We start from the raw sequence: 15980 nt of genomic DNA on the forward strand, positions 1-15980 counted from the left end.
GGGCAGGCGGAAAGCTTGGCTTCCTCCATCGCCGGGGAAACCCAAGCCTCCCTCCTGTTCTCTGTGGCCGTAGCCATCTTGGTTGAGTTTATTTGCATATTTGCTCCTGATTGGCTTGTTGGCGTGGCTTGTGGGTGTGGCGGAGTGGTGGTTAATTTGCATATTACTCTTTTATTATATAGGATTATCTGCTATGTATTATAGGCCTTGTCTTAGCAATGAAAATCCAAAAGAGATAGTCACTGCTTGTTTAAAAATGAAGAATATGTAAAGTTGTATCAAAAACATAGTTCCAGAGGCAGAGGAGGGTGGATGAGTGGGAAGAGATCAACTGAAGAACTTGTATGCATATATGCATAACCCATGGACACAGACAATAGGCTGGTGAAGGCCTGGGGTGGGAGGCGGGGTGGGCTAGAAGGGTTCAGTGGGGGGCACATATGTAATACTTTCAAAAATAAAGATTTTTTAAAAAAGACATAGATCCTGTTGAGTTTTTAACTTTTAAAACATATATTTGTCTGCCTTCAAAAATATTTAGAACATCCAAGAAATAATAGCTGGTTTCTTTGAGTGTCAGGTTACGTCAGGTTACGTAAGATTTTCTGCTGATTATATATTCAAAATGTATATTGATTAATTCAAAGAAAATATTACCTATGGTTTGGAAGATGTTAAACTTGAGGCAAAATAACTAACAGTAAGTATTAATTATGTATATAAGTCTCTATAGGAACTTATACAGCACTTCTTAACATGTATGTGTGATAGCAATGGATGTTTAAATCTTAATTATAGTAAAGTTCTTTATTTAAATCTGTAAAATATTTTTCTTTCATTATTCTCAGGTTGCTATTACGTACAAATCATGTGTATCAGCTCCATGTATTAAAAAATTTTGTATTCTGGAAGTGTAACAGGATTCAGGCACTATTCTGATACCTCTAAAGTAAAAATTAAAAATGTGTATGTATTATAGAGAGAAAGAAAAAAGAAAAAATGCCAATTTAAACATTCAATAATAGGAATTGCTTGTGGCACATTTATAAGATAAAATTGTAAATAGACATTAAAAATTGTAATTACTGCCAACAAACTGTAGTAGAATAATGCAAAAAAATTAGTCAAGACATGTCAGCATATGCACACTTATATTAAAGGCATACAGTGGGAAAAAGAAAGACTTCATCAAGATATGAAAATTTATAGAAATAACCTGGAAAGGCAATTTAACAAAGATTAATTATTTTAATAAAGATTTAATTTTTTAAATATTGTACAACAGCATAAATTTGCATTAGTAAGAATGACAGGAAGATATTGAAGGAGAAAATGTCAGAATAAAACAAAGTAACTGATACTCTACCACATTACATCATATTATTTTTGTGTAGTTTATTTGTGTCAATAGCCAAGCCAGACTTGCTTTATACTTTTATTTCTAAAATGTCAAATAGCAGGGGGGAGAGTGGGGGAGGGACAACACTGGTTTGAGTTAATTTCAACATTATGTAATTCTTACTCCTAAGTGCTAGCTTTAAAAGAAATAAAGCAGCCTAGATTTTTTTCCTATGGCAGAGTTCAGAAAAGAGGGGGAACCATCTCACTTTTACTCTGTTCTTGCTTTTCATGAACTTGCTTTGAACTTTTGAATTTATTCCAATTTTCATTAAAAAGCACTGTGAGTCACCTTCTTCTGAAGAGAATTAGAGCTATGGATAATGGAAAAATAATCTCCAGGTGAAATGAACACTTGGAGGAGATTAAAACTCCTACATCCTGAAAAAGATTTGGGAGTTTTTCCCAAGTCAAAAGGAAACATAAACGCATAACAAATGTTTTACATAAAACATGGCAAAAGGTACATAGATGCTGGTTAGCATCAGCTCAGACATGGTCATAATTCTTCTCTCCTTTGAAGGAATTTTTTTTAACCTAACAACTTGCTCATTCAATTATACTTTATCTTTTCAGAAAGCAAATCATGCAGAAAAACTACAATGGATCCTTCAAGCATTTAAACAACATCGAAACTGGCGGTTTTATGACAGTAACAAACATTCTAGTGTTTGAGAAATCTAATGTTCACTGTCCCCCAGCTTTTAGGGTCTATTGTCAACAAACCAAACAGGCAGCCAAAAGCCACCTTTCCTTCCCAGTGTCCTCATTAAACCTGACCCAGTTCTGAGTGGGCATCAGAACATGGGTGGGCCAGGCTGGCATCCATTAGTATCAGAAATGGCCCATTCTGTTTATTCCAAGTTTAAAGAATTCTATAAGGTGATCAGCGTGTAACCTAGGCTTCTCCAGAACAGAGAAGCTTGATTTATTCCCAAGATGTCTCTGAGTCAGCCCTCTACACCTGCAGGGGCACTGTACGGAGCCCAGGAGGAAAGCTGACCTCACAGGATTACTCAGTTGTTCACAAGTGTTTATTGACCACCTATTAAGTATTCAATACTCCGCTAGTGCTAGGGATTAGAAGTAAACAAGAGCCAATAAGATGGGAAACCATAAAAATATTAGAGGAACCCGCAGGCAGCAAAATCTCAGACATATGCCGAAGCAGTATCTTCACCGGTACAACTCCTAGGGCCATGGTCGGCAAACTGTGGCTCGCAAGCCACATGCAGCTCTTTGGCCCCTTGAGTGTGGCTTTTCCACAAAATACCACGGCCTGGGCGAGTCTATTTTGAAGAAGTGGCGTTAGAAGAAGTTTAAGTTTAAAAAATTTGGCTCTCAAAAGAAATTTCAATCGTTGTACTGTTGATATTTGGCTCTGTTGACTAATGAGTTTGCCGACCACTGTCCTAGGGCAATGGCAACTAAAGAGAAAATAAACAAATGGGACTACATCAAAATAAAAAGCTTCTGCACAGCAAAAGAAACAATCAACAAAACAACAAGAAAGCCCACTGCATGGGAGAACATATTTGCCAATGTTATCACCAATAAGGGTTTAATCTCCAACATTTACAGGGAAATCATACAATTTAACAAAAGGAAGATAAACAATACAATCAAAAAATGGGAAATGGACCTAAAAATATACTTTTTGAAAGAGGACATATGGAAGGCCAAGAGACATGTGAAAACATGCTCAAAGTCACTAATCATCTGACAGATGCAAATAAAATGACAATGTGGTACTATCTCACACCTGTCAGAATGGCTATCATCAACAGATCAACAAACGACAAGTGTTGGCGAGGATGCGGAGAAAAAGGAACTCTTTTGCACTGCTGGTGGGAATGCAGACTGGTGCAGCCACTGTGGAGAACAGTATGGAGTTTCCTCAAAAAACTGAAAATGGAACTGCCATTTGACCCAGTGATCCTGCTTCTAGGAATATATCCCAAGAAACTAGAAACACCAATCAGAAAGGATATATGCACCCCTATGTTCATAGCAGCACAATTTACCATAGCTATGATATGGAAACAGCCTAAGTGCCCATCAGCAGATAAGAGGATTAAAAAACTGTGGTACATCTACACAATGGAATACTACACTGCTGTAAAAAAGAAGGAAATCTTACCATTTGCAACAACATGGATGGAACTGCAGAGCATTATGCTAAGCGAAATAAGCCAGTTAGAGAAAGATAAATATCACATGTTCTCACTCATTTGTAGAATATAATGAACAACAAAAACTGATGACCAAAAACAGATCCAGAGACAGAGAAGCATTGATCAAACCGTCAAACCTCAGAGGGAAGGTAGAGGAGGGTGGGGGGAACGAGGACACATCAACCAAAAGACTATGAAAGTAGCAAAGAATCTAACATAAGATGCATCCCTTCTCACCTCCAGACCTTCTTACATATAACTGCTTAGAACACTTTCTCTCCTGTTAATTCCTACTCATCCTACGTGACTCAGATTAAATTTCAATTCCACTTGTGACCCTTCCAGATTAAATATGATGCCCAGCTATGTCCTTCTAATAGCGCCTCACATTTCCCTTATTAAAAAATGTCTCACTTTTAACTGTAATTGCTTCTTTAATGGTCTGTTGTTTTCCTATTATCCTGTACCATTCATGTGGTCAGGACCCTTGCCTGTGTGCCCTGCTATCACAGTGGTACTCAAAATATATTTCATATCTAAAATACTATGTGGTTACTGTTCATAAAGAGAAACATAACTTAATTCTGGGTTATAGTTTTTGAACTTTCTGAAACTGTTAGCATACATAAGTAGGTTTTTCTTTTCATTTAAGAACAGCTCATGGTAAGTTCCATCCCTCTGAAAGCTACAAAACTTAAAGAGAATTATTTAACATTGCTTCCAGATATTCAACTATTATTCCATTCTCTTTCATTTTAAATTACTTTATTAGTTTTAAAAACCTCGTAGTCAAAATCTTCTTTTAAGCATTTCACCCAAAAGATAAACACTGGTATTGAAACTATATTCACCTTTGAGGTGTCATATCTTCTGAGTGTTTCTAAGAGTTCTGGAACTTGTATTCTTGTCTCTTCTTCACAGAAGAAAATCCACGAGGAATTTCTGCTATATGTTGCAGAAAAGCTGACAAAGGAAATAGGCTCTAGTAATCACTTCTATAAAGCAAGCTTATAATAAGTTTTAAAACTGATAGGCAGGAAATGATGAAGGACATATAAAATGGCAGGAAATCTAAAGTTTTTTCTTATACTTTTCTTTAACATATAGTTTCAGCATATAGGAAAGCCAAATAATAATGGTTTATACAACAGCTAGAGTTCTTAAAGTGAAATCTCTCCATAACAACACCAGTTCAGAAGACAGATAATTGTCAAGCATAAATATCAAATATAGAGGCATTTTATCTTTAAAAAAAGAAACACTTAAAAATAAAAATCATTCATGGTTAGGAAGAAATTGGGTTAATGTAATAGTCATAAAAAACTGAGTTCAAATTTACTTCACTTACTGGCGCTGAGAAAAAACACACACCCTCTTATAAGAAAATTAGGGAGCTTACGAGTTTCCAGGTAGAAATGGCAGGAATTGACACATTTCCAGTTAAACGTACTGCGGTAACAGTGGAAGGATGGTCCATGCACCTTCCTGCTTAGACAGTTCATGAAGCAGAAGGACTCTGGGGAGCTCCTAGAGAAATACAGTGCATAACATTCCCTATCAGTCATACAGTTTATACAAGTTCATTATTTAAGAAGAAAATGGTTGTAATATAAATCTTTGGAGTTAAATATCAAATAAACTTCATTTCCTTACATAATGTAGCATTTATTTTAACTTCCATATACAAATATGAAATGCAAAAACAGTAATCAAAGGTTAAATCAGACTAACAACATGACATGTTAGAGAGAAAAAGTAAACCTAAAGGCTGAATTAACAGTTGCCCAAGATAATCCAGGTTTTTCCTATTAATGAGTCTAAATTATTCAGTAATTTTCACTGCCTTTTTAAATAATGCTGTAAGTTTTATACACTCACACCCAAATATTAATGAGGGATTACTTAAAAACAAATATCATGTATAAAGAAAACTAATGAAGTTAATATTTGAATAAAATTTTCAAATAATTATGGGAACATGCTAATATGAGCAAACTAGAAAAGAAATAGTAAATACTAAAAAAGTTTTGTGAGAAAATAAGTAGCAAATGAGCTATTATATAGCAATTGAAAGTATAATAGTGAAGACTTTGTAACAATGGAAGCATCTTTATGTTGAATGGAAAACACATGATTCCAGCAACATAAAACAAATTCAAATATGAAGAGAGACTAGAAAGGAGCCAGAAAAATGAAAATATTCATGTAAAAATGACAGAAGGTGTTACATGCATGCTTTAAAAACCCTTTAATGTAGTTAAAACATAGTTTAGTTTTAAAAATGTCTTTAAGAAAAAGAAGTGAACCTCAAAATTTTTCTCCCCAATGAGTACTATCCTTCTTAGCTATAAGAAATACAGGATGGTACAAAAATAGGTTTACAGTTGTGAGTATGCAAAACACAGAGTTTATTCGTGTACTATTATTTATTAGCTAGAGGCCTGATGCACAGATTAGTGCACTGGTGGGGTCCCTGGGCCTAGACTGGCCCTCTCTCAGTCCGGGACCCCTTGGGGGATGTCAGATTGCTGGTTTCAGCCCAATCCCGGCAGGCCAGGCCAAGGGACCCCACCAGTGCACAAATCTGTGCTCCGAGCCTCTATTATGCATATAAGATCTTTGGTTAATCTCTTCATACCCTTCCCCCTCTCCCTTTCCCTCTAAGGTTCACCAGTCTGTTCCATGTTTCCATGCCTGTGAGTTGAGCATCTGCCTCCTAGTGGTCAGTGCGCATCATAGCTACTGGTCAAAAGGTCAAACTGTCGCTTAGGCTTTTATATATATAGACTAGAGGCCCAGTGCATGAAATTCATGCACGGGGGTGGGGGAGGGTGCCCCTCAGCCTAGCCTGCACCCTCTACAATTTGGGACCCCTCAAGGGATGTCCAACTGCCCGTTTAGGCCCGATCCCACAACGGGATTGGGCCTAAAATGGGCAGTTGGACATCCCTCTCACAATCCAGGACTGCTGGCTCCCAACCGCTTGTCTGCCTGCCTTCCTGATTGCCCCTAACCACTTCTGCCTGCCAGCCTGATCACCCCCTAACCACTCCCCTGCTAGCCTGATTGATGCCTAACTGCTCCCCTGCCAGCCCAATTGCCCCTAACTGCCCTCCCCTGAAGGCCTGGTCACCCTTAACTGCCCTCCCCTGCAGGCCTGGTCCCTCCCAACTGCCCTCCCCTGAAGGCCTGGGTCTCCCCAACTGCCCTCCCCTGCTGGCCTGGTCCCCCCCCCCGGCTAACTGCCCTCCCCTGCTGGCCTGATCACCCACAACTGTCCTCCCCTTCATGCTTGGTCCCTCCCAACTGCCCTCCCTTGCAGGCCTGGTCGCTCCCAACTGCCCTCCCTTGCTGACCATCTTGTGGCGGCCATCTTGTGTCCACATGGGGGCAGCCATCTTTGACCACATGGGGGCGGCCATCTTGTGTGTTGGAGTGATGGTCAATTTGCATATTACCCTTTTATTAGATAGGACTAGGGGCCTGGTGCATGAAATTCGTGCATATTAAAAGGGAATTAATTAGAGGAAATATTTTAATATTGCTATTTGCCCTTTCTCTATAATAGAAGTGTCAGAAATGAAAATTAGTAAAATATATATGAAAATCTCCCTCCTGTCAGAGTCTGGGGCGTGCCGTGGGACCTGTACTCAAGTACTTGCCCACCACCCGCATGCGCTTCAAAAACGCAGGAGACCCAGACTAGGCCAGCCCCACCCCCATTGGGTGAGACCCAGACCCAGCCGGCCTCACCCCCGTCTAGCTCCTCCAGGCAGGAGGTGCAGCTTCAGGTCCCCAGTCAAGCCCTGCCAGGCAAGGGGCATGGCCTGAGGTCCCTGTCAAGCCCCACCAGGGCGGGGGGCATGGCCTGAAGTCTCCTGGCCGGTGCTGGGGTCGGGGGTGCAGCCTGAGGTCCCAGGCAAGCCCCGTGAGGCAGGGGGTGTGGCCTGAGGTCCATCGCCCCAGCCAGGCACCATGCAGCGCTGTTTCCTGCTGTTTGGTCGTGACATTATGGTGTCCCTGCTAATTTGCATATTCCTCGATTATATAGATAGATTATTGTATTATTTCCAGGCTAACAACTGTAAACCTACTTTTGCCCCACCCTGTATGTAAGTGATGTCATTAGATATTAAACCTACACAGGTAATGTCAGCAGAAAGGCTGTGAGGGCACTTTCCTGGTCGAGATGCAAAGCCAGGCTTATGAACAATTTCAGTCACAAGAAAAGTACAGCAGGCACAGGTTTAGTCAGCACAAACGGGAAGTTAAATTCTAGACTAAAATAAACTCTCTGGTTTACTGGTTAATTATAATCATTACTTCTTTGTTCACTAAATCATATGCCAGGATTTTGTATTTACTTCAGTTGGTGAACACAAAAATGGCAATCAAGCTTTCTGTACCCCTATGTTTCCACATAGAAACTCTTCAAAAACGTGTATGCTGTCATTAACAATCTCCACAAGGTTTTTAAAGTAAAGTTCTCAAATATATAAAGTTCTACCCTGACACTCAGAAGCCAGTCTTGATTTAACTCTTCACTAAGCCAAGGCCACTTCATAAATAAATTTTTATCTATTAACAATACTCAAAAAGCCCCAAAAGCTTTTATTCTTATTTTATAGAGTACATACCTGTATATATGTATATGTGTGTATATATATGCATGTACGTATATATGTATATATTCTGTGTGTGAATACAAAAGACCCAAACAGATATACACATACTCATGTGTATTAGCACTTCTGAGATTAAAAAAACAAAAACGTTTAAAAGATCACAACAAATTTCACATCAAATGGTCTTATCCCCAGATCTTACCACTTGGAATTGTAATCATTTCTGTTCTTTTTGTTTGTCTAATACCACAATGGGGTTTGACCTCCTAAAGGTGCCATATCACCAGCCTAAGGCACTTTAAATGAAAAAGTATGTTCTTTTAATATGTAATTGCATGAATGACTGAAAAACAGTTTTCAAATAAAAAATCAAGGGGAAAGTAAAGGCTATGGAAGCAACACTTGTGCATGCAGCCCTGTCTGCTGTCTACCTGAGCTGTGCCGATTCACCAAACCATGCTATTTCAAACCTAAAAGATAAGACAAAATCCTATCACTAAGAAAACTATGCCACAGCAGAGACAAGCATAAATATAAATACTCAAATGAGGGAAAATGACAGAAAAGGGAAAGAAAATTAAAAACTTTATCACAATGATTTAAACTTTTTATGTTATCTCCCCCTATCTCGTTGAACCAAAGCCTACCTCTACTTCCATCCTCAGCATCTACCAGTGTCCTAAAAGGCACTTTATACTCAGAAAGCCCTGGACTTTCAGTCAGTACTTCCTTTGAGCATATTTCTCATCAAGGCCTATATTCACATTTAAAGCCTCTAATAATTATTGAAAACAAACAAATTCAAAATCTATACTCTAACTCATCACCTACTTATTACACATATTCATCATCTTCATTAGGGAACTGGGTTTGACTCCAGAGCTGAGCACTGTAAAAAGGCTCTGAGAATGGAGAAAGCCCATTATTCTTGATATGGAGGGAAAATCATGAAAAATTTATAGCTAGAAATATGAATAGAATGAAATAAAAAAACAACATTGGAACATGGATGAAAACAGATTAATGTTAAAAATATCACAAATTACTTTCATTATTAGGCAAATTTGGTTTTGAAGCACTTTTGTTTTCCTGTGTCTGCCTTGAAAGAATTCAACTCATTTAACCCCATGCTGCTGGCCTTTTCCACGGTCCACAGTCTGATTCCCAATATTTGTAACTTGTCCATCCCTTAATTAAAAATATAAGCTTAGCAGTACACGAGTTTATGGTCTAATTCAGTCTGATTATTCAGTTCAAGGACTAAATTAGAAGTAAAAGCCCAAACATTTGTTCAGAATTAGACAAAAGTTTTAAAAGGCTGACCCTGTTTAAAGAGTGATTCCAGTTCAACTGCAGTTCCCAAATCCAACTGTTATATAATTCTTAGCACTGAACTGAGCTTTTAGACCAACAAATAAATTATGATGAAAGTTAACATCTGCTTACTGTTAAAATTTCTTCCATAAGAAATAGGTATATCTTATGAGGATAATAACAAAGATATATAATATTGCTGTTTGAAGTATATAGTATCAGACATATTTACTAGCCTTTAAAAACCCAGTATTATTTATGGACCAGTAGTTTACATATGATGCTATAATGTATCTTCCAGGAATCTGAGCCTATTTTTTAAAAAAGATTTTTCCAGATATCTATCTTAATCATTAACTGTCCTTTCTTATAAACAAGAGAAAAATATTACCTCATTATTTATAAAATTTATTTTTACTATCTACTTTGAGATGCATTACTAAGTACATTTTTATAGCTCATGTAAATCTGTCTTAACTAATCATTCATTCACTCATGAGAGGCAGTAAAACTTAGCATCTAATGATCTGATTTCTGGACCCAAAGTACTTATATGAGAATCCTTGCACCAAGTCTCTGGGCTGTGCAGCCTTGAACAAGTTCCTTGACCTGTCTGTGCCTGTTATCTCACTTCTAATATGGGGATAATGATAGTCCTGGGAATCAAGTGAGTTACTACATGCCTTCACTTGGTACATGATATATACGTGATAGTTATTATTATTATTTATTTGACAATATTTGCGTAACTACTATGTGCCAGGCACAGTTCTAGGAACACAGTAAACAGCTGTAAAAAGACAGGGCCAAGTCTCTGCCCCCTTGGATCTCACATTCTAATGAAGGAGACAGGCAATAAGCAAATAAATTTAGAAGGTAGTATCAGGGATAAATGGTATTAAACAATAAAGCCAGGTAAAGGGATGGAGTAAACAGGACACCACTGTCTAACTGGCATGGAATTCTTCGCACACATCAGCTGCACCCATCTGCCAGGTGACTGAGCCCCATCTATGTGTCAGGAGGCAGCAGAGCAGACAGAAGAGGCTTTGGAGCCAGTCAGACTGAGATATCAGCCTGATTGCACTATTTATTAGCGATATTCCATGGGCAAGTCACCAATCTCTCTGAGCCTCAGTTTCCTCTCTGAAAAATAGGAAAATAACTGTAACCACTTCACAGACTTAAAGGAGCTGACACTCGAAAATGGCACAGCACAGTTTATTGACAGGAGCACTGAATAAAATAATAGTGACATGCACTCAACGAGAGTCACATAGGATGACTACTGTCCTTCCAGGTCTGTCTCCATTCCAGGCCCTGACCCCATATACTCCAAGTCTCACTAGTCCCTTCAATCCCACCTTTCCAAACATGAACTCATCATGTTAGCTCAGAGCCATTGGCCTTCCTTTCATTCACCCATTCACTAACATCCAGTAGGACTCACAACTGAACTCCCTCCATTGGAGTCCTCACAGTTGCCCCAGGCAGGGGTTAGCAAGCTCTTACTAGTCCTTCCAGGCTCAGGTGCCCTAACAAAGTCTTTCCTGACACTGCAGGCAGGGTTGGCCTGTCCTTGCCTGTGCCCTCATCTTGCTATGCTGACAGAGCTTCATGCAGCAGCACACAGAGCGGGTAGGGCTCAACATCTACAGTGACCCACTGGGAGCAAGCCACCTGATGGGCACCACCCACCATGGGCACCGTCTACATGGAACACTAGACACTGGACACTGATGTCACACCACAGGAGTGGGTTCTAAAATGACTGGCTACCATGGGTCCCTGGCTTGACTCAGAATCCTGCATGGCAATGTCCAAGTAGCTACATTCAACCACAGGTGCCCTCCCTGAGCTCAGGGAGCCCAGCGTCTACCTCTGACATTTTTAGTGGGCCACAGCCCAGCTCCCACCAGAATCACATGAATAGAATTCTCCAGTACTGACAGGAGTTCAAATGCTGGGCAGCCAAAAAGAGAGAAATGTTCATGGCATGGCCTTCCACATGGTATGAAGAATTAATTACTGCTGAGCAACACCCCCTCACCCTGGAAGCAGATATGGTCTCACTGGGGCACCTTGCCCAGGCCCTTGCATAAAGTAAATGCCCAATAAAGTTTTATTACATGAATGGATGAATAAATTCTTATTCAACAGCAATGTAATCAAGTCTGCAGTTTAACACATTAACACCTATCATTTACTACAAAAAAAATAACTTTTTAAGTCTTTAAGCATCCAATTGTTCTCACTTAAAAAGAAATTTAGTGATAGTAACATAACTCTCAAAGTTAACCCACTGTCTCCTTGCCAATTAAAAAACCTCTAAAAACAAAAAACTCAAGGCCATCTTTCTCAAGCTTCTTCGCACTATAACCTATGAAAAGCTTTGCTCTGGCTCTCCTGGCTTATTTTATGGAAATGAGGTTTTTTAAATGAACAAGCCAAGACCTGACTAACTCTTCCCAAGAAAATAGTGATCTCCAAAACTTTCTGTGAACAAGCAGAAATAATCATTTATTTGTGAGATTAAGAGTCTGCCAGGTTTTCAATAAAGTTCATATCACAAAAAGGCAATAAAATTACAAGTGTCTATTCCCTTCAAAAGCTATTGACTCAGGGGAAAGGGGGAGAATGGGAAGATTTCTAAGCAGCTCGCCTGGCTGCCAATATCTACCATAAAATGTAATTTACACCTGCACCAACCTCCCAAAATAAAACCTCATAAGCATATCCCACTTCTGAATTTGTTTTCCTGTATTTGCTGCCTTAAAAATAGAACTAGTTTAAATATGTGGTTCTGCTTCTTCTCAGGTCCTGCCTTCATTCCAAACTCCATTCTACTCTCTCCCAGCACTCACTCCTTCAGTTGCTTACTTCCCTGTTCCCCGTGCAAAATGATTTCCCAACCTAGCATGATCCTTGCCCTGCACTAAGGTTCAAAGTCACACTTTACAGTCTTCAAAATGGTGTGCGGATCCTTGTTTTATTAGAACCTGCTAAAAAGCCCCCACACAATGATGCTTTATCTTCTCTCCTTTACTGTTTCCAATTTCATAGCATTTTGAAATTCCTTTGGAGGACAACCGTTTCCATAATGTTAGACAAGTGTTAATGCACTTCTAAAGCTACAGTGGAAATTGTCTCACTCTAGGCTCTCCCTGGTTACTGGACCCCAGATCCATAAGGAAGAAAGACCTTCCTCTGACAACCTGTCCATCACATCAACGTAGGACACTCCACGGGAACCCTCCCCAGCCTCAAAGCTGTTTGCTCCCGTTTCATGTAACAAACAAAATACACATTTTTTCACACAAATATCCACTTAAGAATTACTTTTAAGTTAAAAAAAAATCAAACAGAAGTCAAATTATAATTGGCACACAGATGCTATGCACATAGTAGGCATTTAAAAGAAAATGCAGTAAAATGCCTGATTAATTTGGAGATCATTGCCGAATACTCCTGTGGGCTTCCAATGAGGCCCCCTTCACTTGGCTTTTTGATAACACACCTCTTTAAATAGTCGATCTTTATAATCTCATAGGACCCTTCTATCTATCATGTAAGGGGGAAAACCTCAAGAAAAAAAAATAGCACTTCTTCAAAATCTGTATCCTTATATCTATGGATTTGCCTTTAAGAACCACATTTGTCCACCAGATACCCATGTCTCACCAACTTTGATTGCCATCTGCTCTGATGTAAAAAAATCGCCATTCCATTGCTCCCAGGTGCTTTACTCACCCCACACCGTGCCTCCACAAATGCCAGTTCCAAAAGTAAACTCCAGGAAATTCATGTCTTTGTCTTCCAGTCCAGTTCCACAATCTTCCTACCTGAGTTGACAAAGCCTCCTTCTTTATTCTCAAGCTTCACATGCACAATTAGCACATTACTAACTTGTGCTTTTTACATGCTAGTTCCTTTTTTTTCTAATTTTTTTTTAAATCCTCACCTGAGGATATGTATTTGCTTTTTTTTATTGATTTTAAGAAATAGAGGGATAGAGAGGAAGAAACATCAATGTGAGAGAGGAACATCGATCAGTTGCCTCCCGTACATGGCCCAACAGGGACTGAACCCACATCCTAAAACTCTGCTTCTTAAACAGCTTCCAATAAGCATCCCCTTTCTCTAGGGCCCCATGTGCTGTCCAGAGATGTCCTTTCATATTCAAAGGCACCTACTGTAACTATGGATGTCTAATTCATATTTGTTGAATAATAGTTTAATATATTACAGGTACTTATGTTGGACTTCTAATTCCTATTTAATTATGTAGACATTCATATTATGGAATAGTTACCATCTAAATTATCAGTAATTCAAAGAACTAGAATGTCTTTTCTAATATCCTTCTAACCTTCTGCTCCATAGCAATCTAGAATAGTACTCCACACACAAAACAGCACTTGCTAAAGTCTGCTGGCTTACTGATTAGAAGAAATATCCTATATAATAAGCCTAGGTGGTGTCATGCGAGAAGATGGCTACCACAATGTCATCACAAGATGGCCACCACAAGATGGCCACCTTCACGTCGTCACAAGATGGCTGCCACAGGATGGCCACCACAAGATAGCTGCCACAGAATGGCCACCACAAGATGGTCGTCACAAGATGGCCACCACAAGATGGTCACCACAAGATGGCCAGCAGCGGAGGGCAGTTGTGGGCAAACAGGCCGGCAGGGGAGGGTAGTTGGGGGCAAACAGGCCAGCAGCGGAGGGCAGTTCTGGGCAATCAGGCTGGCAGGGGAGGGCAGTTGGGGGAGACCAAGCCTGCAGGGAAGGGCAGTTAGGGGCAACCAGGCTGGCAGGGGAGAGCAGTTGGGGGCCATCAGGGGAGTGCAGTTGAGGGCAAGATCAGGCCAGCAGGGGAGGGCAGTTGGGGGTGACCAGGCCAGCAGGGGAGTGGTTAGGGGATGATCAGGCTGGCAGGCAGAAGCGGTTAAGGGCAATCAGGCAGGTGAGTGGTTAGAAGCCAGCAGTCCCGGATTGTGCGAGGGATGTCCCAGATTGGAGAGGGTGCAGGCTGGGCTGAAGGATACCCCCACCCAGGTACAAATTTCATGCATCAGGCCTCTAGTATAATTATAAGCATCAAAGCCATTATAAATTTCATTATAAGTTTTAAAACTGAAGATGGGGGAGGAACCAAGATGACGGCATAGGTAAATGCCTGTACTTGCTGCCTCCCACAACCACATCAAAATTACAACTCAAATACAGAACAACTATCATCCAGAACCATGGGAAAGCTGGCTGAGTAGAAGTACTACAACTAGAGAGATAAAGAAGAAAGTGCATTGAGACTGGTAGGAGGTACAGAGACATAGAACCAGTTGGTCCAGCACCTGGGTGTGCCACGTTTTAATCAGGAGGGAGATTGCCTCTGCAGAGGCTGCCTGGAGGAGTGAGGGGCCCCAGCCCCACACCAGACCCCCAGCCCAGGGTCCCAGAGCTGGGGGAAAGAAGTCCCTATAGGCAGGAAGAATGACAGACTGTAAAAACAAGTGCAGATTGGGGCTGAGTGACACACAGGCTGCTAGAGACCCAGCTGCTCCTCTTAAAAGGCTGGCACCCGTGAACTGAATTAACGAGCTCCCGCTTGCTCTGAGCTCCAGTGCCGGGTGAGGCTCTGGGGGACCCAGACAGATATGGGGAGAAACTGGACTGTCTGGCATCAGGGTAGGAATGCGATGGCAGCTTTATTCCAGACAGAGATGCTCACAGCAGTCATTGTTCCCATGCTGGGACCTCCCTGGTGCAGTGCTGACTGGCAGACATTTCTGTTAGCTCCACCCTGGAGATTCCCTGAGACCCCGCCCCACCCAATTTACAACCCCACCCAAGCTGTGTGCAGTGGCTTTTGCATATGAATGGCCTGTCCTTTCTCAGCCTAAAACCTGTCAAACAAGCTGCAGCTGAGTCAGGGAGCCCAAAAGCTATCAATAAAAGGCCCAAGGCTGGCACCAGCACCAGCCTATTTTGCTTCACAGCTGGACCTTGTATGGGCACTTCCAAACCTGATACAAAGAATAAAAATCTGAAGATCTCTCTGTAGCTCCTGCTGGGTGCCCCAGTCAGTGGCTGACTTAACACCTCCTTTAGATCCAAGAGCCAGTGTACCCAGTGGTCATACCAGATTACGACTCTTCACATCCATAATTGACACACTCAAGGGGCAGACTCAGTGAGCACCAAAGCCCCACTGAAGCAAGCCCCACCCCATAAAGGTATCTCCTGAACAGCAGCTCACCCACTGTAGTCACAGCTGGTCCCCACAACCAATTGGCCTGGAGGTCAATTTCTCCCAGTGATACCAACAGCAATCAAGGCTCAACTACAACAAGCCTGTGCACACAGCCCACAAAGGGGTGCACCAAGAGTGTCCACCTCAGATGATTGGGAAGGCTGAGCCACTGGGCCCTATAGGACACCTACTACACAAGGCCACTCTA

General features: G+C 40.9%; 1 protein-coding gene across 2 annotated transcripts in view; it reads right to left on the bottom strand.

The window, feature by feature from the left end:
* The window catches only part of B3GLCT (beta 3-glucosyltransferase), a 179847-nt gene that overhangs the window by 100983 nt on the left and 62884 nt on the right, over positions 1-15980 (bottom strand). For both annotated transcript variants that reach the window (XM_080658983.1, XM_080658984.1), the window contains exons 5-6: positions 5023-5099; positions 4424-4535 (exon numbers count right to left, since the gene is read on the bottom strand). In XM_080658983.1, coding sequence (XP_080515109.1) covers positions 4424-4535; positions 5023-5099 — 189 coding nt within the window. The remainder of the gene's footprint in view (positions 1-4423; positions 4536-5022; positions 5100-15980) is intronic.

This window comes from Plecotus auritus, assembly GCF_963455305.1.
Source record: "Plecotus auritus genome assembly, chromosome: 3".
NCBI classification, from domain to species: Eukaryota; Metazoa; Chordata; class Mammalia; order Chiroptera; family Vespertilionidae; genus Plecotus; species Plecotus auritus.